This window comes from Gossypium raimondii, chromosome 12 (genome assembly GCF_025698545.1).
Source record: "Gossypium raimondii isolate GPD5lz chromosome 12, ASM2569854v1, whole genome shotgun sequence".
NCBI lineage: Eukaryota > Viridiplantae > Streptophyta > Magnoliopsida > Malvales > Malvaceae > Gossypium > Gossypium raimondii.
In genome coordinates this window covers 49,106,922-49,133,389 of record NC_068576.1, presented here as the reverse complement: position 1 = coordinate 49,133,389, position 26,468 = coordinate 49,106,922, and the positions used below count along the sequence as shown (strand labels likewise).

The 26,468-nt window shown below is 33.6% G+C and overlaps 2 protein-coding genes across 6 annotated transcripts; one reads left to right on the top strand and one right to left on the bottom strand.

Annotated features, from left to right (window-relative positions):
- Window positions 1–4,274: 4,274 nt before the first annotated feature.
- Window positions 4,275–5,308, bottom strand: LOC105764733 (dirigent protein 22). The gene has a single exon (XM_012583449.2). The coding sequence runs from the start codon at window positions 4,935–4,937 to the stop codon at window positions 4,407–4,409; it is 531 nt and encodes a 176-aa protein (XP_012438903.1). The 5' UTR covers window positions 4,938–5,308; the 3' UTR covers window positions 4,275–4,406.
- An 8,355-nt stretch (window positions 5,309–13,663) lies between these two features.
- On the top strand, window positions 13,664–25,851 carry LOC105764731 (isoaspartyl peptidase/L-asparaginase 1). 5 transcript variants are annotated; one of them, XM_052625502.1, is made up of 4 exons: window positions 13,664–14,143; window positions 14,616–14,849; window positions 15,478–15,564; window positions 25,195–25,851. In XM_052625502.1, the coding sequence occupies exons 1-4, from the start codon at window positions 13,982–13,984 to the stop codon at window positions 25,672–25,674; spliced, it is 963 nt and encodes a 320-aa protein (XP_052481462.1). In that variant the 5' UTR covers window positions 13,664–13,981; the 3' UTR covers window positions 25,675–25,851. The 5 variants fall into 5 exon arrangements, with proteins under 5 accessions (XP_052481462.1, XP_012438900.1, XP_052481463.1 ...); XM_012583446.2 differs by lacking the exon at window positions 25,195–25,851 and adding an exon at window positions 15,837–16,528 and having other exon boundaries at window positions 13,668–14,143; XM_052625503.1 differs by lacking the exon at window positions 25,195–25,851 and adding an exon at window positions 15,837–16,528 and having other exon boundaries at window positions 13,994–14,143; window positions 14,653–14,849.
- Window positions 25,852–26,468: the final 617 nt, after the last annotated feature.

Below are 26,468 nucleotides of genomic sequence, written 5' to 3'. Positions count from 1 at the left end.
AAAGCAATTCAAGATTCGTTCTTAACTTATTTGATTCAATATGAGCGCAACATAAATTATTAAATACGAACATAATGTATGTATTGAATTTATTGTGGTACTAGTGTTTAAATCTTTTGTATTTTCATATTGGAAGTTATGTATGTGGAATTTAATAAAGGGTTGAAGGTAACTTGTTACTCAAGAAGTTCATTTACCAGAACAGGAATGTGCATTTAAGTAAATGGCATTGACAGTTACACATTGGTGCAGGAATAAATGACTTGTCTTGATACGTTAGAATTACTGTGAGGCAACTACTTTTGCCATTTCTTTTTCATTCTTCCCCCTTTCTACATGCACCCAAAACAACTTTTCGGTATTGCTATCATCTATATTACTCGGATCTTTTATTTTCTTAAAGTATCCATAACTAGCTAATGTGTCCAACACATATTAGGACGAGGGCACTGACGTTTGACTCTTCTTGTATATAGAAAAACTTAAAAAACAAAATATTGAGCATATCAATGTTTAACACATGCCACGTTCCATATGCATCTCCAGTCCAAATAACATGGTACGAAATTATAATCAAACATGGATGACCTCAGTAACAACCATGTAATGATAATAACGATGTTAACATGTTCTTGTTTGCATGAAGTGCTTTGAAGCTTAGAGAAACTTCCCAAGGAACTTCAACTACAAGTTCCGAATTCCCAAATTGATGATTAATGAAAGGGCTGAGTGGTAGAACGAAATGCAGTATCAAAGTACATGAATACCTTTAATGGTAAAGCATCAGCTGCATCCCTCTTTGACAGCAAAATTGACTGAATCTGATTCATTGGCCTCCACAGAATTCTATAGAAGCCTGTCATGTGCAGTTAAAAATCAAAATAATGTTGATATCCTTACCTGGACTCCTATCCATACTCTGGGTGCTTTGGTCAGCAAGTTTACACAAGCTGAGAAATGCCTCAGACCAGATTGATTTATCATTTCCCTTTGAACTTGGGGTTTGGTCAAATTGGTTCATACAAGTCTAGATTCGAATACAAGTCTAGACTGCAGTTCCTCAGTACTAAAAAATATATATAATCCAGAGGGTTATTTGGTAGAGAGAGTTGGTGTTGCAAATAAGTAATCATGATGTACAGAAAGAAGACGAAGATTGTAAATCCGATAATACTGATCATAATGTCAGGCAGCTGTTGGTAAGGTGGAGAAAGGGAAATGTGACTAAGGCTAAGCAAAGAAAAACAATTTGAAAAAATTTTAGAAAAAGTTTTGAGACTCAGAATTCTAAAGCTCCAATTAATAGGAATAATGCAATAAATTTCAGTTACAATGACATTAATGATTAAGAAGGATAATGAAGAGTTTTTGTCGGTGATGATAATGGTGAATAGGAAAGAAGAATTGACTATATTTCTGAAAGGAGAGAAAAACACTTAACATTACTAGAAAAAGTTAAGAAAATCCTTAACTTCCTCTGTATCTAATCCACTAAGTTAATGCTCTCTATAACATCCCAAAAGGGAAGATAATTTAAGAATTCTGTCATATTCCGGAGTTATTTCCATTTCTTCTACTTTGGTAAAGCAATATCATGTGAAACATTTTTCACGAAACATCTGTAAAAACATAAAACGATGATTGTTTTTAAATGAGAGTTGTTCCTGAGTAATATTTATTTTGATTTGTTCAAAACCGAGTTGTTTTCAGATAGTTACTCTCAATGTAAAAATTGTTTCAAATAAGAGTTGTTCAGTTATGATTTTTTTAAATAAAACTTGTTTTAAATAATGACCTTCTAAAAACATAATTGTTCTAAATATAAATTTTTCCAAATAATAGTTGTTCTAAATATAAGTATTCTTGAAACGCCATTATTTTAAACAAGATTTTATCCAAACTTTAATTGTTCTTAACAGCGTTGTTTTTAAATAACTACACTGGATATCGCTTGTTAGCCCTATTTAAACATAGCTATTCTGGACATAATTATTCTTGAATAAGAGTAGATGTAAACAACAACTATTTTAAACAAAAGTTGTTGCTTCAAAAAAAATATGCTTGATAGCACAATTTCTTGAAATATAACTCTCTTTTTTTTTTAATCTTAAAATGCTATTAACCAGAATAACACTACCTCAGCTTTTGATGATCCACCAAAATTTTCCTAGCCACAATACACAAGATGACAACCATACATGTATCAAGCTCAAGGATAGGCGAGATCAATAGGCCGAAACAAAAGCATAAAATGAAGCTACCAGGAGTACTAAAACCCACCATATACAAACAACATCCATTTGGTTTCAAATTGGTTTCTAATCCACCAAATGCTCAGTCCAAAAATATCAAGATTTTGGCTACCAGAAAATGAAGCTCTACAACTGACTAAAAAGACTAGAGCCGTCAGGCTCGTCATTTAAATGTGAGTATGCTGATGCTCCAGCATTATAGTGATCTATAAAAATCCCAACCCCCCTTGGCCAAGTACTTACCTGAAACCACCTCCCACAAGTTTTTCTTGATGAGTTTGTATCATCCGAGTCCCATGTCAGTCATGTATGAATGCATCCCTTCAGCTGATCTAATATGAGAAGGTAGAATGAGATATTCTATTTCACAAAACATAACATCCCGAACTCTTGAATAATCATACATTTCGGATGCCATAAAACATAATTGAAGCACAAACATTCCATTGCAGGATCAAGACAAGCAGCCAGCCAGTCAATGTATATAAATAATAGATAATTATTCTAAACAAAATCCCCAAGGTTCAGTCATTGAACATTCTTATACTACCTGTTCTTAACCTCTTTCCTTTCATAGGCAGCATCATTCGTAGGCAACTCATGATGGCACACAGGGCAGGTATTCCTTATCACCAACCATGGTATAATACACTCCTTGGTAGCTGATTCATCTTCTCACCAAGGCTGATCTCATCTTTACAAACTGCACAAAGCACATAGTGTTTGTCACATTCTCTTGAATCACAACCATGCAAGGAAGACTCTTGACTGCATATTTTTTAGCTGGAGGCCTCCCAATGTATGCATTCTCATTCTCAGTGAATTGTACAAACAATTCTGCAGAACAGATATAGTTGTCATGATCGGTTTAAAAAATGCTCAGCATTCTCATCCATGTCCGGGTTTAGCTCCAAACTATTAGCATTAAACAAAACCTCCCACTCCCACTCCCACCCCCACCCCAAGGCCTCCAACCCAGCTGCCCTATCGAAACTAACTGCATCTTCAGATGCTACTGTAGGGGGAAATGGAAAGCAAAAGCAAATTCTCATCATCATCATCAGCAGCAGCAGCATCGCCCCCAATCCTCAGTTGTCTCTCTATGATCTTCCAACAGAAGCGAACCCCAACAAGGCCAAATACTAACACTCGTGCACATCAGCAGCAGCAGCGGCAGCGTCAACTTGACAGTCATTAACATGATCATCAACTCCATAATCATCCCCTGAATTCAAATCAATAATTAATGCCTGGGAATAATTTGCTATGCCAACTTGTACAAATATTCCCATCAATTTGATAGAAAAATGTTATACCTTCCAATACTGAGATATCCAAGAAGTGTAGACTGGGAATATGAAGGAGCAATGGTATCAAGTTAAGAAAAAATGCAATGAGAAGAAGCATTTCAACACAGAGGAAGGTAGTCATAGTTTGATACTATGCAACGATGAAAATAGAGTACAAGTACAAATTTTGAAGGGAATAAACAAGTGTAGCTTGGGTAGTGGATAAGCCCAACTAACTACCCAGAGACTTAGCAGGAAAGGCGACAATACTCGCAGCCGAAAGTGAAACAACTCAGTACTCAGTGCTGCTTGCGTTTGATTTTGAGATCTCCATTGCATGAAATGAAACCATCAAGTAACCCTTCTTCTTTACACACCCTTAATGTCAACAAACAGAAAACCGCATAACTTCAAATATACATATAAGGAGGTACAAAAATATATTATTATGACAAGTGGAGCATTTATGCTTTTTCTACTAAAATTTTTTATAGTTTCTTTTTTAGAAGATAATTAAATAAATAATTTATTTATATAAGTTCAATTTATTTTTTTATTTAATTAACTATTTATCTTAAATATACCATTTTAAATGCTTATATATAAAAAAATCTCTTGAGAAAATGCAAAAAAAAACCTTCATTAACGGTTTTCGTCATTAATGACGTTGGAAATGATAACATGTAACAACTTTTAGTTTAATCTAATATTCTCCTATGAAAAAAATATTAAATTGATGAGTTAAAGATAGATTATTATTGAGCATCCATCTCTCATAAAAGGAGATCCGAATAAAAAAAAGCACCATCACAACGAGTGTATGAAAATCTATAGCAGAATGAAATTAGAATCAATACGGCTAATACTAATAGTGTAGTAAAGTAACATTGTATCCAATGACCGCTTCCATTTGTGTCATCGAGTAGGTCCTAGCAAGGCAATACCCACGAGCCAGCCTGAACTTTCCGGTGCCTCCTACGACCGGCATTTCTCTCACTTCTTTCATCACCGGGTTCCGACCCACAACGCTGAAAGTGCTACCGCTGTAAGGCCCGGTAGTGAAAGCATAAGTAAGGGTCATGAGAAGACTGAGCTCTTTTTCTTGCGACGACATTGCGTAAATCCCTTGAGCACGACCAACTAATGTCGAGTTCATGCTCGGGGTGGCCGTCAGTGGGTTATCCATCACAGAAATGGACCCAAACATGGCCGCAATCGAGTCTTGACCTGTGAAGTTGGAGCGTCCGGCGACACGAACCGCGGTTGGCTGGGGTCCTCCCACGATGTCATGCATGTAAAATTGGATCCGCGTCGCCTTCTGCTTCAACGCAACGGTTTTGTGAACGGCTAAAGAAAACGCCACGAAAACCAGCAATTTGCTTGCCAATGCCATCATGCTTTAATGGCTCAAGTAGGGATGCAAGGTTTAGGGTAAAGGAATATGGTTTATATAATGGAGTAGTTTGTTCGTAGTTGACTGGAGCTTTCAACATGGCTTTCAAAGTAGGTAGAATTGAAAAACATGTCATTCTACCATAGTTGGACACTTTCAAGTTTTGGAATTTAAACTTCAGCAATCTTCCACACAATAATCTTCTTTGAAATTTTGACAATTTGCTGAAGTTTGGCTTTCAAAGAAGATTGGTTATAAGTGTTAGAAAAAAAAAACAGCAGCAACAATGAACAACAAAGAGCATAAGCTCATGAAAACAGCAAGAAAAAATTGATAGGCTAAAAAATAGCCGAATGAGAAAGTCTACACTTTCATTTCCATTACAAAATATATAAGAATTACAAAAGTGGAATGTTTACCTAACAATTTCCACTAAATTTGGCAACTTGCCAATTAATAATTAAAAAGATGAAAGCATTGTAACTACCATTATGAAAGCATATTAGCTATCATTATGAAAGTAAAAGATGAAAGCATTATAGTTATCATTATGAAAGCATATTAGCTATTATTATGAAACCAAGTTGCATATCAACTTGTTTCAATTATAGCTATCATTACAAATATTAAAAATAAACAAAATAAACAAAATGCACCAAGTTGCTCCTTTGTTGCTTTACAGTCCATGTTCAACACTCCTCCTTGGACTGTAAGCAACAAACACCAATTGATTTCCTTAGAAATTCAAACTGATTGTGCCAAGAGGCTTTGTCAAAATGTCGACCAATTGATCTTGTGAGTCGCAATGTATTAGACTCACTTCTTTGGATTGGACAACTTCTAACAAATTAAAACTTGAGCTTAAAATGTTTGGTTTTGCCATGAAAAATGTGATTTTAGAGATGGCAATCATTGATGGTTATCCACCAAAATTTCAGTAGGCTCGAGCTGTTCTTCATTCAAATCACATAGCAACTTCCTAAGCCAAATGGCTTGATTTACTGCTGCAGCAGCTGCTATGTATTCGGCTTTAGCAGTAGACTGAGCAACAGTTTGTTGCTTCTTTGAACTCCAACTGAAAACTCCCGAACCAAGTGTAAAGAAGTAGCCTGAAGTACTTCTCATATCATCAACTGATCCACCCCAGTCACTATCTGAGTAGCCAGTTACTTTCAGCTCACTTTCTTTCTTGAACATTACACCAAACTTCAAAGTACCTTTGACATACCTGAGTATTCTCTTTGCTGCTTTCAAATGAGTTGTATTGCAGCTGTACATGAATCTAGACAGTAGACTAACTGAATGCATAAGGTCAGGTCTGGTTGCTGTCAAGTAAAGTAAACAACCAATCAGGCTTCTATACTCCTTTTCATCTACCTTTTCTTCATTTCCAAAGCTGTTTACTTTCTCTCCCACAGCTAATGGTGTGCTCATTGGTTTGTTGTTTTCCATATGAAACTTAGTGAGAATTTTCAAGGCAAATGCATGTCTTTGGTGATAAAATGCCTTGATCGATCGGTCTACTTCCATACCAAGGAAGTAAGTCATGATTCCCAAGTCTGTCATGTCAAACATGTCTTGCATATTCTTCTTGAACTCTTGAATCAAATCGACCCTGCTTCCAGTCACTAATAGATCATCTACATATATTGAGACAATCAGCAAAGTCTCATCTTTGGACTTCTTTATAAACAAAGTTGGCTCACTCAAACTTTTCTCGAAATTGAGCTTAGACAGGTAAGCATCTATCCTGTCATACCAGGCTCGAGGAGCCTGTTTTAGTCCATAGAGTGTCTTCTTCAGCTTGTAAACCTTGTCCTCCTTTCCTTGGACTTTAAATCCATCAGGCTGTTCAACATAAATCTCCTCTTTAAGGAAGCCATTCAGGAAAGCTGACTTGACATCAAGTTGATGGACCTTCCATTGTTTCTGTGCAGCCAAAGCAAACAGGAGCTTTATGGTGTCCAGCCTTGCTACTGGAGCAAATGTCTCCTCAAAATCAATGCCAAACTGTTGATTGTACCCTTTCACCACAAGCCTTGCTTTGTGCTTGTTCAAAGAGCCATCAGCATTGAATTTGGTCCTGAAAACCCATTTGACACCTATAACCTTCTTCTGATCAGGTCTGTCTACCAGATCCCAAGTGTCATTCTTATGGATCATGTCGATTTCACCTCCATAGCCTTCTTCCACTTTTTCTTCTTGCACTTCTTCATAGCTTGAAGGCTCAACAATGGCCACATTGCATCTTTGGTAGATATCAGCAATAGACCTGGTCCCTCTCACAGGAGTATCATCTATATTGGCATTACTGACTTCATTTTCTGCCAATTCCAGATTGCTATCAATCTGCTCTTCTTCAAACTGACTTGTGTTAGAGCCATCTAGACTCCAAAACCTTCCTTCATCGAATTTGACATCCTCGCTACCAAAATCTTCTTGGTTGAAGGATCAAATACTCAGAGCCCTTCTTGCACCATCAGAGCCAACAAATATACCAGGAACTGATCTCTTCTCAAGCTTGGTTCTTCTTTCTGTAGGGACAAGTACAAAACACATGCAACCAAACACTTTTAAATGGGAAACTGTTGGTTTAAGATCATACCATGCTTCAAAAGGAGTTTTATCATTTAAAGCATGTGTTGGCAGCCTATTGAGCAGGTACACTGAGGTGTTGACACCTTCAGCCCAAAAAATGTTTGGAAGCTTGCTTTGAAACAACAAACACCTGGTCATGTTCATCACTGTTCTGTTCTTCCTTTCACATACTCCATTTTGCTGAGGAGTATACACTGTGGTCAATTGATGATGAATCCCAGCCTGCTCACATAGCTTCTGAAATCTTTTAGACAAGTATTCAGAACCATTGTCTGTCCTCAAGGCCTTAATCCTGCAACTGCTTTGATTTTCTCGCCAATGCCTTGAACTTTCCAAAACTTCAAACACTTCGACATTTGTTTCATGAAATAAACCCAAAGAAAATCTGGTCGATCATCAATAAACAATATAAAATACTTATCATCATTCAAAGAAGGGGTCTTCATTGGTCCACGACATCCGAGTGCACCAACTTAAGTCTTTCTCGAGCCCTCCATGCTTGGTTTATCGGAAAAGGCAACCTGCACCTTACCAAGTCGGCACACTTCACAAAAGACTCATTTGCATCAACCTTAATCATGTCCTCTATCAAACTCATCTTGTGCAAAGAAATTGAGTGACTGAAATTGACATGGCCAAATCTTCTATGCCACAGATCAGCATTGTCAACTGAACTTGTATAGGCTCTACTCTCAAGTTGGCTCACATCCAGCATAAAACACCTATCTACCATGGGTGCTGAAACAACTTCTCTACCAAGAATATCATTAATAACACAAGAATCATTCTTGAAAACTAGAGAGTAGCCTTTCTTAACCAGCTGACCTACACTAAGTAGATTTGATATGTTTCAGGTACATAAAGCACATCTGAAATAACCTTGTTACCTGAACCAGTGTTGATCACAACATCACCTCTCCCTTTAGCTTCAATCAGATTCCCATTGCCTATTCTGACCTTTGAAGCAAAACTCCTGTCAAGATCCTTGAACAGGCTCTCATCTGATGCCATGTGATGTGAGCAGCCACTATCCACAAGCCAACTGCATTTGAATTTGCTTGTGGTTGTAGAACATGAGGCAGTGAAGACATGCTCCTCCTGAGCTTGAAGATCTTCAGCAGTCTTGGCTTGTACTGGCAGAGTTTGTGACTTTTCTTGATTTCTACAAATCTTTTCATGATGACCATACTGCTTGCAGCTCGTGCATTGGATGTCTGGTTTGTTCCAGCAATACTTCTCCAAATGGTTAGTCTTCTTGCAGTGAACGCATGGTGGAAACCTCCTTCTACCGACATCTTTCTTTGATCTTTCCCTCTTTTCAAACCAAGGCTTCTTAGCTTTCTGACTTGAGCTGGAGCCTTCTCTGACATTTGCTTGAAAAGCATCTTCAGGACTTTCCTCCTGCCTACTTGATCTTCTCTGCTCAAGTGCATAAAGTGAGTTAACCAACTTAGACAAAGAAATGGTTGTGAGATCTCTCGAGTCCTCCAATGAGGAGATTTTTTACTCAAACCTTTCAGGTAATGTGGTAATAACCTTCTCAACAACCCTGCTGTCACTGAAATCTTCTCCAAGGAGTCTAATATTATTGACAGTAGCCATAATCCTATCAGAATATTGCTTGATAGTTTCTGACTCCTTCATCTTCAAATTTTCAAACTCCCTTCTAAGATTAATTACTTGTTGCTGCCTTGTCTTGTCTGATCCCATGAACTCCTCTTTCAGCTTGTCCCAAGCTTGTTTGGGTGAGTCACAGCCATGATGCGAGTAAAATTACATCGACACTCCATTCGTAGGGGTGCCATGGCTTTATGCTTCTTGGCTCGCTCCTCACCATGTTGCTTGATCTGAGCAATGGTTGGATTTGCTCTCAATGGTAGTGGCTCGACATCATTTTCAACTGCACTCCACAGATCAAGTGTTTGGAGGTAAGTTTTCATTTTAACTACCCAGATGTGGTAGTTTTCTCCAGCAAAAATTGGTGGTGGAGGCGGTGCAAAGCTCATGTTGCTGAAACTGGTTTGACAAACACAATTTTTGAGTTTATTTTGAAATAAAAAAAACTTAAACAACAGAGGTCCTCAAAGACAAGAGGCTCTGATACCATTTGTTAAAAAAAAACAGCAGCAACAATGAACAACAAAGAGCATAAGCTCATGAAAACAGCAAGCAAAAATTGATAGGCTAAAAAATAGCCGAATGAGAAAGTCTACACTTTCATTTCCATTACAAAATATATAAGAATTACAAAAGTGGAATGTTTACCTAACAATTTCCACTAAATTTGGCAACTTGCCAATTAATAATTAAAAAGATGAAAGCATTGTAACTACCATTATGAAAGCATATTAGCTATCATTATGAAAGCAAAAGATGAAAGCATTATAGCTATCATTATGAAAGCATATTAGCTATTATTATGAAACCAAGTTGCATATCAACTTGTTTCAATTATAGCTATCATTACAAATATTAAAAATAAACAAAATAAACAAAATAAACAAAATGCACCAAGTTGCTCCTTTGTTGCTTTACAGTCCATGTTCAACAATAAGCGTCCATTTCAAACTGAAATGACACGGTGGAAAAAAGAACCTTAGTAAAATGGAACCAACAATCACGTTTGGCTTCAAAGTCTTTTTTAATGGGCACAGACTTGTCGTTAGGGAGAAAGAAATCATTTTTAAATTAACAATAATCTTTACAACTTTAAATATTTGCTCAACAGGAAAATCCACAAATTGACGGTGGAGTTGACGTAAAATCGGGTCGTGCAATTAAGGGTGGTTTAGTGAGATGTCCGAAGGGAGATTGGGTGTTTGGATTATATAGGTGTTAGCTCGGTTTTAGAGATAGAATTTCAAGTGTTAGTAGAAGGGCTAAAAAACGAGTTGGGGAGAAGAGGTGAGTCGGCCGTTAGTTAAGAGCGATAGTAAAATAGCGCTAAACTTAATACTGGGAACTGAAAGAGTGGGGTTGGAGATTCGAAAATGGATGGCAAGGGACTGACAAGTCAAAATTCGACATGTGCCATGAACGGAGAACATGACAGCTGATGTTATGACTAGCTAGGATGGTAAGGAGTTGTACAACAGGATTTCATTTTTTCTCTCAGTCGCCTCTGGTGATTCAAGATATTATGTGTGATCAGTATTAGCAACCTAATCATTTGTTTCTTTGTTGAGGTTTTGAGGTTTGTAACTAAAAAAAATAAAATTTAACCCTACCAAATTGCGTAAATATCATTTTGTATTTAAAATAAGTTATATTATTTTAAGATATTTTAATAAATAAATAAAAATTTGCACTGGGCGGAATTTGAACTCATAATATTTACATCAACAAAATTTTAACTTCATCAATCAACCAAAGCCTTACCTTGAAATGTTTTGTATATTTTAATTTTATTACTTCCATTAATTCTATATATTGATAATGTTCTTGATCGAGATAGTGTCACACGTTAACGCAACATCAATTCAAGATTGATGGTATCACAATGATAAACAATTGTAGTGCATTTAATATTCTTAATTTGATGTATTTACTTGTTTAAATTTCGCTTTTACTTACAATTTAATCTAATTTTTGTTCATTGTAATATCGCATACATTGCATGTGTTATTATTTGTTAGTTTCAAATCATACATTTCATTAATTGTTATATTTTATAGTTTGAATATGCCAAAGGTTCTGTACTCGTTTGAAATTGAAATTTTAATTTGTATACTTTAATTTTGAGACATTGAGTCATTGTACTTTTTTATTTTAAAATATTTTCACTCCATCTGATTTTGCCGATAAAGTTAACAATGTCAAAGTTAAAATAATTTTTTACCCATCAACATTTACAGTTTTTTATCAATTTGGTCCTTACCTTTAAAATTTCATAAAAAATTTTAAATATGTTTTTTCTATATTTTAACTAGAAATATAAAATTAAAAAATACAATTTTCTAAAAATAAAAAATATATGAAAAATAAAAACTCTTTAAAATTTAAAAATTAAAAATATAAAAAAATTCCAAAATTCAATGTTAGCTAAACTAGACCGAACTAGCAAATCAATTGGGATATTGGTCCGACAAGTTGTAAAATACCAATTTACCCGAGAATCAATTGGTTGAATTGAGCTAAAAAATCAATTGAAAAATTTTTATAATTTTTAGCCCCAACACTTAAAGGGTATGGACCAAATTGATAAAAACTGTAAAATGTTGAGGGCTAAAAAAGTTTAAAAATTTTAAAAATTGGTTGACTCGTGAACTAGTCTGGACTAGTTGAACCAGGCAAAAAAATCAATTGAAGTGGCAATTGAATTGGTTTTTATAATTTTTTATTTTTAATAATTTATTTACTTTGAATCGGTCTCATTTTGGAAACCAATTGGTCAGAATATTTTGAAACCGGATTAACTGACTTTTTAGTTTGATTTAACCAGTCTGTACCGGTTCGTAGGTCAATCAATTTTTTACCTCTCACTAGACCAATACCCCAATTGATTCTCATCCAACTAGTTGGTCTAGTCCAGTTTAATTTAGATACCAATGAATTTTGAAATTTTTGTTTATATTTTAAAATCATTTTTTGTTTTTATTTTTCATAATTATTTTATTTTAAAAATTATAATTATTTAATTTTTATGTTTTTATTTAAAATGTGAAAAAGTAATTTTAAATTTTTATGTACTTTTAAAGGGTAAGGACCAAATTGATAAAAAAATTATAAAAGGCTAAGAACTAAAAAATTATTTTACCTTTGACATTGTTATCCTTAACTGTAAAATTAAATGTAAAGATCTAATAGTTTTAAATAAAAAATACAGGAACTCAATGTCTATATTTAAACTTAATTTTTTAAATACATTTAGTGTTCTAAATATATAATTTCACATGATAGAATTTCTGGTATATATATATAAATATTAAAAGATTAAGCTGTGTTAATAAAAATGTAAGTAACATAATTTATTTACCAGGTTAGGTTACAATTAATGTGAATTTATCCCGCAAAACCCTGCATTTAGGTCAACAACTTGGACTTGGATTGGATCACCTACATCAAACAAAACAAGACTATTTCATCATTGTAAACTATTTCCCAATCTGTTTAATATTTTTATTAATTAAATACAAATTAATATTTAACATCATTTAATTTATTTTTTCCTAAATATAAGTAATTTGATTATTTTCTTTTATAATTTTATAAATATTTTAATTAGAGGATTGTTCTTTTTAATTGAAATTTTATTTCGTTAACTTTTTTATTTTAATTATTTATGTATATTTCATCCCATTTATATATATATTGTATTTTTTATCTTCGTTTCATTATCTCTATCCGTTCTACTTGTATATTTTAAGTACATAAAAATGAAAATTTATTTCATACACTATCAATGAAGTTTCAAAACTCTAAAATAAGGTTTAAATGGGTGATACATACTCCTTTACGATATTGTAAATAATAAAACATAAGATTTTTTTTAAATGAGATATGTAGTAAAAATTGAACTCGCTAGTGAAATTAAACATTTTAACGGGTCTTTCAAAAAAATCACGAATAATATATCAAATACTAACTAAAAGAATATGAATAACTATTTTGCATATTGAAAATGGAATTAAAAGCTTCACAAATAAGATTCGAGGCGGCTAATTGCCTTTAAATTATATAAAAATAATTAAAATCGACACATGCCGACTTTCTAAATTTGCTTGTGAATTTTTTTAATTTTATTGGTTAATTGTTATGTTGAGAAAGGATTTTACGAGATTGAGATATTATGCCATTTGTATCATTTTCTAATAATTTAATATTATTTCAATATTTTCGTCTTAAAAAGAATCAATATGTGCTAAAATTTAAGATGAAAATATTGAAATACCAACACAAGTTGGCCTTACACCAGTACCTTGTTGGTTAGCGTCTCATCTCCTTTCTATATTAATAACATGTGGAATTCCATTAAGTACATTCAAGTTTAATTATCGTTGAATTTAATATGCAAATATTGTAAATAGTGAATTATGTCCCCTAAATCTGATTAATCACTAAATTAAAAAGAGCACTCTTCAGGTAAAACTACTCATAATCTTTCTAAACATATAAATAGAAAAATAATACTCATACATTCACTTCCAATCTCATCAACAAGCTAACGAAAAGTTTAAGTTGCGAAATTAGGAAGTATGTGATTGGCGTACGACTTATGTTGGAGGAGGGAGGAAACTGGTGACCAATTAGGGGAAAATATAAGTGGGTTTTCTCGTGAGTGACTCGCTAGTATCAACCACAGCATAGTCTCTGTTTTGTTTTGTTTCCTTCCGTGTGAAATGTAAACTACCCAAGGAACAGGAAGAGATACATACAAAGCCAATAATAAGAGCGAGGAGAGGGAGAGGGAAAGTGGGGGCTTTAGAGTTTACAAGGCTAAAGAAGGAGAAATGGGGTGGGCAATTGCTGTTCATGGAGGAGCTGGAGACATCCCACTTTCTTTGCCCCCAGAAAAACGTCTCCCTCGTGAAGCTGGCCTTCGCCGCTGCCTTGACGTTGGGATCGCCGCTCTCAAAGCCCACAACCACCCCTTGGACGTTGTTGAACTTGTGGTATTGGCTTTTATTGCTATCTATACCTTTACTTTTATTTTTATTTTTATTTTTATTATTTATATTCACTGCATCTCTAGTCTTGGTTTATGTCAAATAAGTAGTTTGTTTTGCAATATAGTTGGTGCCGATGTAAAGTAGATAGTATGACCAAATGGGTGGGCTATAAATATTTGGGATGTTCTGATTGTAGCTGAAATTTCTTTTTAATCACTACTTTTGGGGGCACATTTGATTGTGAAATTCGGCAACTTTGAAACAACGATTGGTTTAGCCAAGATTTAGTGGTTTCACTTGAGTGATATGTAGTACCTAGAAGCCAGAGGGACTAGATTTCAAGAGCTTATGCCAACATGAAATGGGTTCTTTTCTTTATCTGATTCTGAATAGACCAAAACAAGTCTCCTTTTTCTTGCTGTTGTTGTAAGCATATTCTAAGGAGTTCTGGGTTTATCGGTCATTTGCTTCATAGGTTCGTGAACTGGAAAACAATCCGCATTTCAATGCAGGAAAGGGGTCTGTCCTCACCACCTCAGGTACAGTTGAGATGGAAGCATGCATCATGGATGGCAAGACAATGAAATGTGGAGCTGTTTCAGGTGTCAGCACTGTTGTGAATGCCATATCCCTTGCGCGGTTAGTCATGGACAAGACTCCTCATATTTATCTGGCATTTGATGGTGCTGAGGCCTTCGCAAGGGAACAAGTAGGTGACATGCAATCTTTGATTTGCTAATGCTCTTTAACATCTATGTCACTGAAAGGTCTCTCGGGTCTGTTCTTAAATTTTGTAAAAATCTGAACCTTTTATTCTTTAGTTTTTAGTTCCTTGTTGCTTGCCTTTAGTATTATTTGTTCTAATTTATTCCTAAGTAAACATTCAAGGTTTTTAAACTATTTGAAGTTATTGCTCTAATTTGTCAAATTTTGGCGACATATTCTTCTTTTAGGTCAGTTTCATTTTCTTCATGCGATCTTCCTTTTGCAAGTTTGGCAATCAAGTTCATCAACTATGTTGTTTATTTGTTTAGTTTGGTATCCTTTTTGTTCAATTTAAGTGGAGTGAAACATATCATTAGCGCTTCGAATTCTGCCTTCTTCTTCAGCCACAATAGCAAACATGTTTAGGGGAGTACGATCCTCCAAACATATGGAAAAACTTTAAAAAGAGCAAGTATATCCATGTGACACACATACTCATATACAACACTCATCCTTAATTCCTTGATAACTGGCCAAAGAAAACTAAATATATGGTGCTTATAGCTTTGAATTACTATAGAAATGATTATGATCTGCTTTTCTTGTCTCTGTTTTGTTCTACATCGGGTCAGGGTCTTGAGACTGTTGAGATGAGCCATTTTATCACCCCTGAAAACATTGAAAGACTTAAGCAGGCACAAGAAGCTGACAGAGTTCAGGTATTTTTTATACACAAACTTTAGTCTTGGTCTGTTCAAACTTCAAACTGTCTACTTCTTATACGATTTTCGAAAATATAACTTATAAAACCATAGAACATCAGACCTCAATACTGCTTGAAATATCTTAGTATGGCATCCAACAAAATTCTTCTGCCTGTTTATCTTTGTGTCGGAAAATTTTTCCCCAGCTTTCAACTTATTCGTGTCCAAAGTTTGATTTTGAACTGATGCTTCAAGTTTTATGTCTTTGGTTTTGTTTTAATCTGCAGCTTGATTACACTCAACCAATTCAAAAGGAGGTGCCAAAAGACGCTGCACTTGCTGATGGTGATAGCCAGATTGGCACTGTTGGATGTGTGGCTGTTGACAATGAAGGGAATTTGGCTACAGCAACATCAACAGGTGGAATAGTGAACAAAATGGTAGGCCGGATTGGGGACACACCAATCATTGGTGCAGGGACTTACGCGAACCATCTCTGTGCCGTTTCTGCTACAGGCAGAGGAGAAGCAATAATCCGTGGTACCATCGCAAGGGATGTTGCTGCTGTTATGGAGTTCAAAGGTCTTTCCCTCAAGGAAGCTGCTGCTTACGTTATAGATCAAGTTCCACGGGGCAATGCAGGATTAGTTGCCGTGTCTTCCACCGGAGAAGTCGCTATGCCCTTCAACACCACTGGCATGTTTCGTGCTTGCGCTACTGAAGATGGATATTCAGAAATTGCCATATGGGATTCTCCAACAAAGTAAACCATTGCTAAACTTAAGCTATTTGCAGTCATTTGCCTGAGAAAAAGACTGGAAAGTTGTTATAAGAACATGATCAAAGGATCGTATAGTTGTTGTCGTCAGCATTTGGGGACATGAAATGTTATATTTTTATTGCTTAGTGTTAATAATGATATGTTTCCGAACAATTAAATCAAGTTTCCTTTTTCTGAAATCATAACTCATTTTATAAATTTCATATAAGCTTAGGAGTTGTGTTCATTGATTTTGCGGGGGAGAGGGTAATGGTTGCATGTGAAAAGGGATATCCGAGATAGGAGGGATTGTCCGAGCCATCTTCCAAAGCAAGGTTCAAGGTTTGAGATTTAGGATTTAGAGTTTGGGTTCATAGTAAAAAAATTACCAAAATTGCTGATATCTCATTAAATAATTGGAAAGGGACCAAGGATGATAAAAGCTCGAATGGATTGCATTTAAATCAAAAGAAATATCTACAATTTTAGAAATGATTTAATTGAGTTCATTTATTCGGTATGGAATTAAATTAGGCGCTTATGAGAATTGTTCTGGTAAAGAATTTGATTAAAGAATTTCTTTAAAAATTAAGTTTTGAAAATCTCAATGATTTTTTAGAAAATTAATTATGATTAAGTAAAATTAAATTAATTAAAATAAATATTATATTTTTAGAAATTAATTTTTGAGTCAGACAATTAGCATAATTAAACTTAAAAATTGAACTTGAGATCAAAAATTGAAATTGAGAATAAAAAATCGAGATCGAGATTCAAAACTAATCGAACTGAATCATGTATGTAAAATCGAGCCAACGGTCTAATCGGGTCATCACTGGCCTAGACCTAACCAGCAGCAGTCGAATTGACTTGGAGTGTCATGAGGGTGTTGCGCCTTCAATAACACCATCGGTCACAACAATGTTGGGGCGTGGTTGCGACGACGGAAATCCGGTGGTTAGTGACGATGATTTTTCAGTGATTGAGCAATGGAAGAATCACACTTCTACTGAAACTCTATCGGATAATTTAATTTTAGATTAACTATTTTAAAAATAATATTAATTTAATACTGTTATCTTAATAAATTATTTCAGAAGATTTATAGAGATATTTCTTTTATTTACAAATTATCTCATTGGTAATTTTATAGAAAATTTTCTAATTCGAATTGAGTTCCCAGTCGACAACAAATTGATTAAGTGTTTATTACTTTAAATATAACCACTAACTTTTTGTTTTTGAAAAAAAAATTAAACTCTAATTTTTACCTTAAACTTATTTTCTGTTGCATTTTTCATTTTAATTTCCATTCCATTTTGAAAAAACAAAAGTAAAATCTAACTTGAAAACTATCTCCGACACCGGAGTTTCGAGGTCCATCGCCATTTTTCTTTTGCAATTTTCATTTCAAGTGATGTTACTGTTCTTTTTTGTAGTTGGAGTTATACAAGTTTTTATGTAGAATCAAAACAATGAAAAAGAAAAGAAACTTTAAATGTAACTTTTTTGTTGTTTTTTTCCTTGGAGATACTGATTTTTTTTTCCAATGTAGAAAATGTGGGTTTCCCTACTTGTTCTATAGTAGAAATGGAAATGTGGGGTTGATTGGAGCATTTTGACGAACATCATATAGACACAAACAATATATCCCTGTCTTTGTGTTCACCTTCTTCCACTTTCAACACCTTTTTGCCCATTTAAAAAGCTGTTCCATTTCAACCCTATTGTCCGCACATTGAATCTTAATGGCCGTCCCCCCTTTTTCATATAAAAAGAGAAACAAAAATTTACCCATTCATTAGTGGTTAATGTGGAAAGCCACACATGTTCCCACTTCATCTCATTCCACTAATTCCATTGCTGCTTTCTAGCTTCCATCATCAATGGCCCATCTCATATCAATCAACTCAATACCTATATATATATATATATATAATGTTAATGAAATTGCAGCTGCACGTTCCCCCTTTGTTTTCTTTTTAATTATCCCCCATTGAATCTAGTACTGCAAAGACAGTCAATAATAATTAGAGGGTAAGAACTTGTAAAGTTGACATTTATATATATAATGGACAATGCATTTACATTGAATCTGGTACCTGATTCAAAGATGAATTATCTAACCTTTTCTTCAGGAATTTTCTATCACTTACTAAAATGAATACTCACCAATTTCTGTAAAAGCAAAAAAAAAGAAAAAAGATAATAGTAGTTGTGTTAAACCCACTTGCCTAAAGCTTTTCTTTTCAGTCTATGCTTATCGGTTTCAGTTATATTATATGGATTACTATTTAATTATAAATTTTGAGACTTTGAACGTAAGTTAAGTTGCCTATATATTAATATTATGTTTTCCATCTCGAATAAATATACTTAATTTTATTCAAATTTTATTTTATTCGATTCTATTTGAAAATTTTTAAATTAAGTTAAAATAATAAAATAAAATTCGTCAACTCAATTAATTCAAATTATTTTTATTCGATCCATCTTATTAGAGCACTCTCCAGGCAGAGGAATGCAATTAGAACGTGGTTTTAGCGACCCTTGGTACGTGAAATGATAATAAGGTTGATGTTTTTTTTATCTCAATTTTGAGTTTTTTAAATGGAGCAAATAGATTTTAGAAGAGCTTTTTTTTTTAAAAAAATTAATGTTTTACTTTGTTTTAAAAAAAACATATGCTAATATAATTTAAATAATTATAATTATAATTAATTTGGCACAGTAAATTATTAAATTAATAATCAAATTAGATCTACTTTCAAGAAAATGATAAAACTATATCTAAACTATAAAATAAAATAAATCTAGAGAGATTATAGACACGATCAAACTTGAATCTAAAATTTTAATGGTATGATTAGGTTAGCATTTTTTTTTACTTAGAAGTAGGGATAGGATCACATGGTTTGAATCAATGTTTATTATACCCCTCCGGCTTTAGACACATGGTAGTACAACAAGATACTTGAGGAACACCCCTCCGATCAGTGTTGGCCTATTAGTCACCAAGGGACAAAGTGGTCTAAAAGGCCTAGTTCCATTTGACCTTCCATTTTCCTCGACAGGGTATTGATTAACAATCCCTATAAGACAACCATATACTTTCTACAAAAGGTCTTGATTGATCTTCCACTTACTCTTCTATTCAAAATGTTACTTTTTAGGCCACCAAACCGTGCGTGAGTCTAATCACTCTACACCACAATTTAGAATGAATCACAGATTTCCTTCTCTTGCATCCCATAATGATGCATGATAACATATTCACCATGTCTATCAGCGCCACCAAGCACGAAACCTCCTCTATATATATCCCTCTGCGCGATGAACACATGGTTGATCCTAAAGCATCCTAACCTCCTTAATACCTTCAACACTCAATAGCAATTTCAACCCTCTTTGCTCACATACATCCTCTGACTCTTTGTCCTACCTAGGTGAACTGGCCCCATCATAACCACCACATCCTCCTTCATGTCTCCTCCTTTATTGATATCCAACATTAATAATGTTAAACAGGTGTTTGACAAGAATTTTAACTATCGTTCCATACAAGTCAAGACAAGTCAAACTAGTATGTTTAACACAACTTAAACTTTAGAATAATAGAGATTTATTGTAATTACCTAAAAAGTGTTAAAAATGAAAAGGTATAATATAACATTTGATACCCAAATTTAATACTTTATATTGATTTAGTATATGAATTTGGTTATCCAATGTGATATCCAAACTTGACAAAAGTTACACAACTTACACAAAATAGTTAATACTATCAAATTTTTATTAGATGTCGATAACTAAAAAATTCAACATAACCCTTGTAAATTAGAAAAGAATTTGGCTCGTACCGACATGTAACAAAAGAATGAAAGGCACTAGCTATCGTGGATAATTTGTATAACATTTATCAAGTTTGAGCATTATATTAAACAACAACAAAAACTTTAATTATCAAATTAGAAAAAAGTATAAGTATTGAATCTACAATATGAATAAAGTTTAGAATTAGAGAAAATTTAAAATATCTCTTTTATTTTACAAACATCAAATATCAAAACAAGGATATTTATGTCTTTAAATAGTTTATATTAAATCTTTAAAATAATATGTAATATTAAATTTAAACCTTTAACTTTAAATAAAAAACCTCAACTATTAAAGTTCCTTTTGAAAATCCTAACCGCTCAACTTTTTTCAAACTAAATCTTTGTTTTATTGGCGACAGTTTGAGTTGGTTATTCGTTGTGGTTTTTTCAACATTATTTTTCATAATTTTTGTTTTGTTCACTATGGTTTTTTTTTTAGTTTCTGGTTTCTAGTCATGTTTTGATATATATATATATATATATATGAGATTTGTCAATGTAAGGGTATCGTCAAATTTATTAGGACCTTTCTCGAAAAGCCTAATCATTATAGATCATAAAGAGAACATAGATTTAAGATGAAGGAGAAAGATAAGTCATATGAGACTTGTCTTTTTGTGTGCATCATTGATGCGGTGACTCTTTTGGGGTTTTTAACAATTATTTATTATTTGATCAATATTTATCATCAGGTTGATATGATGACAGGCTTGGATGTAAATTTTAAACAATTTGATCAAGTTAGTACATCTTTGATTTGTTTCCGAATAATTTTAGTTGTAGCTACTGTCAATTTATCTTTTTCTTTTTTTGAAATTATTCTACAAATATGACATTTATACATTCATTTGTAGTAACTAGTGATTTATTTATCGTTTAGACTATATCTCATGTCTTTCTATTCTTTTTATTCATTGTTATAGTTAATGATAATAATATTTTCTTAAAAAAATCAAGAATATTGTTTGATTAAATTTAAAGATAAAATTATAAATGTGAGTAAAGGAGGAGGAATGGCAGCAGGGCTACATTCCAAACTCTCAATCTCCAAGAAGCTAGCGAAAAGTTAGGAAATTAGGAAGTTTGTGATTGGCATATGACTTATGTTGGAGGATGGAGGAAACTGGTGACCAATTTGGGAAAAATGTAAGTGACTCGCTAGCATCAACCACAGCACCGTCTCTGTTTTCTTTTGTTTTCTTTGGTGTGAAATATAAGGCCTTTTTACGTCATTGATCCAAAGGAATTATTTATTTATTAAAATAATCCAAGTCTAAATTTATATACGTAAATGATCCATTCTCCCAAGAGATTGCTGGTGTCACTTGACATTATGACGGAACCGTCCTTTCATCATTAGTTAGTCATCGACTTTCAAAAAAAATTGAGTGTCACCACTGTGTCAGGCGGCACCAATATATATTTTTCAAAATACCCGTTAAAAATACGAGTATTCAGTGAGGGAAAATATATTTTTTTGGGTGTCATCAGTGTGTCATGTGACATCGATCAATAAATTAAAAAAAAATTCGGTGTCGTCAGTGTATCAAGCAACATTAATGGAAATTTTCAAGAAAAAAAAACAAGTGAAACAGAAAAATAGCTAAAAGGAAACGCTTGAAATAGAAAAAATAAATAAATGAGGAAGCACATGACCGATGCTTACTTCATATGTAGTGATTGTCTTCTTGGCTTGTCAATGTCACTATCACTAGATGAAATATTTTTTCAAAAAAATAATCTTAGATGAGAAGAGAGTTGAAAAGAAAGATATGAGAAAAAAATAGAGAGACGAGAGAAAGAGATTTGAGAGAAGTGACGAGAGAGGAAAACTCAATTATGAGAAAGAAAAAAGAATAAAATATTTGATTTTCTATCTTTTATATATGTTTTTTTCTTTCTCATATTTAATTCTCTATTTTTCATTCACTCTCTTTTCTTTTCCCATTCAAATTTCACTTTTATTCTCAATTGAAAACTCCAACAGTAGTACTTACTTGTCTTTTTTATTTTATTTCTTTTCCTTCTTTATCTTGATTGAAAATTTTACTGTTGTACTCAATAGTGATCGATGTTATTGTTAACGGTGACATTTCATGCTAATTTCAACACAAAAGAAGAGATTTCTTCCTTTTTGACTTTTACAATTTAAATATCTGATGTCGCTTGATAAATTGGCAGCACCCATTAAAAAAAATTATTTTTTTTCCTTCTTGATACAATGGTGACAAAAAAATTATATATTTTAAAAAAAATTTATTATTAGCTAATGATGAGAGAGTGATGTTGTCAATGTGTCAAGCAGCACTGACGATCACAGTAGAAAAAGAATCATTTACTTTAATTATTTTCGTAAATAATTAATTCTTTTAAATCTGGGTAAAAAATCCAAAATATAAATTACCAACTACCCAAGAAATAAGAGCGAGGAGAGGGAGAGGGAAAGTGGGGGCTTTAGAGTTTACAAGGCTAAAGAAGGAGAAATGGGGTGGGCAATTGCTGTTCATGGAGGAGCTGGAGACATCCCACTTTCTTTGCCCCCAGAAAAACGTCTCCCTCGTGAAGCTGCCCTCCGCCGCTGCCTTGACGTTGGGATCGCCGCTCTCAAAGCCCACAACCACCCCTTGGACGTTGTTGAACTTGTGGTATTGGCTTTTATTGCTATCTATACCTTTACTTTTATTTTTATTTTTATTTTTATTATTTATATTCACTGCATCTCTAGTCTTGGTTTATGTCAAATAAGTAGTTTGTTTTGCAATATAGTTGGTGCCGATGTAAAGTAGATAGTATGACCAAATGGGTGGGCTATAAATATTTGGGATGTTCTGATTGTAGCTGAAATTTCTTTTAATCACTACTTTTGGGGCACATTTGATTGTGAAATTCTGCAACTTTGAAACAACGATTGGTTTAGCCAAGATTTAGTGGTTTCACTTGAGTGATATGTAGTACCTAGAAGCCAGAGGGACTAGATTTCAAGAGCTTATGCCAACATGAAATGGGTTCTTTTCTTTATCTGATTCTGAATAGACCAAAACAAGTCTCTTTTTTCTTGCTGTTGTTGTAAGCATATTCTAAGGAGTTCTGGGTTTATCGGTCATTTGCTTCATAGGTTCGTGAACTGGAAAACAATCCGCATTTCAATGCAGGAAAGGGGTCTGTCCTCACCACCTCAGGTACAGTTGAGATGGAAGCATGCATCATGGATGGCAAGACAATGAAATGTGGAGCTGTTTCAGGTGTCAGCACTGTTGTGAATGCCATATCCCTTGCGCGGTTAGTCATGGACAAGACTCCTCATATGTATCTGGCATTTGATGGTGCTGAGGCCTTCGCAAGGGAACAAGTAGGTGACATGCAATCTTTGATTTGCTAATGCTCTTTAACATCCATGTCACTGAAAGGTCTATCGGGTCTGTTCTTAAATTTTGTAAAAATCTGAACCTTTTATTCTTTAGCTTTTAGTTCCTTGTTGCTTGCCTTTAGTATTATTTGTTCTACTTTATTCCTACTTAAACATTCAAGGTTTTTCAAATATTTGAAGTTATTGCTCTAATTTGTCAAATGTTAGGCGACATATTCTTCTTTTAGGTAAGTTTTCTGCGATTTTCATTTTGCAAAACTCAATTCAATTAAAAAATTTTAAAAAATTAAATTTTGAGCTAATCAAATTAAGTTATTTGAGTCAACCAAAATAAGTAATTCAATTTTGTGTTCGAATCAAGTTAAATTTTACAATTCGAGTGACTCAAATAATTCAAATAACGTATTGGTGTAAATACACCTTTTACCCTTGTCAATTTTGAAAATAAATAAATTGGTCTTTCTCAACAAATATTACAAAAAAATTCAAAATAATTTTTAAAATTCAAAATATTTATAGCATTATCAAAATTTTATATTTTTAAAAATTATAAAATTTAAAAATTAAAGAATATGTAAAGAAAGTTAAAATTTTAAAATTTTTCTAAAAAATAATTTTGGGATCTAAATAAATTAATTAATGATTCAATTATATAATACTAAAGTATCTTATCTTTTTTCTTATTATTTTCCTTTGAAAAAGTTTTCAAATATATATGATTTTGTGCTCTAACATGTTATTAGTTATACTATAACACAATACATGTTTAATTTTTAAATTTAACTTGAATAATTTCACTCGATTCGATTCGACTCAAAATTCGTTTTATTCGACTCGATTCGAAAAAATTTTGAATCGTGTTAGGATGATAAAATAGGACTCGTCAACTCGATTAACTCAAATTTTTTTCATTCGATTCGACTCGATTCGATCGAACAATCACCCCTGCAATCAATTACATGTACTATGTTGTTTATTTGTTTAGTTTGGTATCCTTTTTGTTCAATGAAGTGGAGTGAAACATATCATTAGCGCTTCGAATTCTGCCTTCTTCTTCAGCCACAATAGCAAACATGTTTAGGAGATTATGATCCTCCAAACATATGCAAAAACTTTAAAACGAGTGAGTATATCCATGTGACACGCGTACTATACGACACTCATCCTTAATTCTGATAACCGGCCAAAGAAAACTAAATATATGGTGCTTATAGCTTTGAATTACTATAGAAATGATTATGATCTGCTTTTCTTGTCTCTGTTTTGTTCTACGTCGGGTCAGGGTCTTGAGACTGTTGAGATGAGCCATTTTATCACCCCTGAAAACATTGAAAGACTTAAGCAGGCACAAGAAGCTGCAGAGTTCAGGTATTTTTTATACACAAACTTTAGTCTTGGTCTGTTCAAACTTCAAACTGTCTACTTCTTATACGATTTTCGAAAATATAACTTATAAAACCATAGAACATCAGACCTCAATACTGCTTAAAATATCTTAGTATGGCATCCAACAAAATTCTTCTGCTTGTTTATCCTTGTGTCGGAAAATGTTTCCCCAGCTTTCAACTTATTCTTGTCCAAAGTTTGATTTTGAACCGATGCTTCAAGTTTTATGTCTTTGGTTTTGTTTTAATCTGCAGCTTGATTACACTCAACCAATTCAAAAGGAGGTGCCAAAAGACGCTGCACTTGCTGATGGTGATAGCCAGATTGGCATTGTTGGATGTGTGGCTGTTGACAGTGAAGGAAATTTGGCTACTGCAACATCAACTGGTGGAATAGTGAGCAAAATGGTAGGCCGGATTGGGGACACACCAATCATCGGTGCAGGGACTTACGCGAACCATCTCTGTGCCGTTTCTGCTACAGGCAGAGGAGAAGCAATAATCCGTGGTACCATCGCAAGGGATGTAGCTGCTGTTATGGAGTTCAAAGGTCTTTCCCTCAAGGAAGCTGCTGCTTACGCTATGAACCGAGTTCCACGGGGCAATGCAGGATTAATTGCCGTGTCTTCCACCGGAGAAGTCGCTATGCTCTTCAACACCACTGGCATGTTTCGTGCTTGTGCTACTGAAGATGGATATTCAGAAATTTCCATTTGGGATTCTCCAATAGAGTAAGCCATTGCTAAACTTTAGCTATTTGCAGTCATTTGCCTGAAAAAAAAAAGACGGGAAAGTTGTTATAAGAACATGATCAAAGGTTCGTATAGTTGTCGTCTTTAGCATTTGGGGACATGAAATGTTATCTTTTAATTGCATGGTGTTTAATGATATGTTTCCAAACAGTTAAATCAAGTTTCCATTTTCTGAAATCGTAGCATACCGAAAATTATTTTTTTTTGGGTAAACTACAAAAATAGTCACCCAACTATGTCTAAATATGTCTTTCGATCTATTTTAGTTACTAATTTTTTGGACTTAATAAGTAAACTTTTTAAAATTAAATATTTTAGTCACCTTGAGTTAATGTGGGCTTTTTAATTGGTCTAGTAACAAAATTAACCTTTTATTGTTTACACATTCTATCAATTTGATTCTAAATATAAAAAATTCAACAAATTTAACCCTCAATGTTTACAAAATTTATTGTTTTAGTTCTAATTCTAAAAATATCAATAAATTTTGCCCTCAATATTTACAAAATTTGTCAATTTAGTTCTAATTCTAAAATTTTAAATATATATTGTAATAAAATTTATTTTTAACCCTTTATAACTCATCACCTAACCCATGCGAGATATTAAAATAAGAAAGAGTACCCTCTTTCAAGTAGAGGTGATCATGGGCCTAGACAAAATTTTAGGCCCGGGCCTGACCCGACCTGAAATATGGGCCTAAAAATTTGTCCAAGCCCGGCCCAAAATAATTTTCTAAGCCCAAGCCTGGCCCAGCCTAGCCCATATTAAATTTTA

What these genes read in the sequence shown, in the direction of transcription:
- LOC105764733 (XM_012583449.2), bottom strand. Translation starts at nt 4,937, where the DNA reads ATGATGGCATTGGCAAGCAAATTGCTGGTTTTCGTGGCGTTTTCTTTA.
- LOC105764731 (XM_052625504.1), top strand. Translation starts at nt 22,671, where the DNA reads ATGGGGTGGGCAATTGCTGTTCATGGAGGAGCTGGAGACATCCCACTT. An exon ending in TGGACGTTGTTGAACTTGTG is followed by an intron (nt 22,833 to 23,302) that starts GTATTGGCTTTT and finishes TTTGCTTCATAG; the next exon opens with GTTCGTGAACTGGAAAACAA. An exon ending in AGGCCTTCGCAAGGGAACAA is followed by an intron (nt 23,537 to 24,836) that starts GTAGGTGACATG and finishes ACGTCGGGTCAG; the next exon opens with GGTCTTGAGACTGTTGAGAT.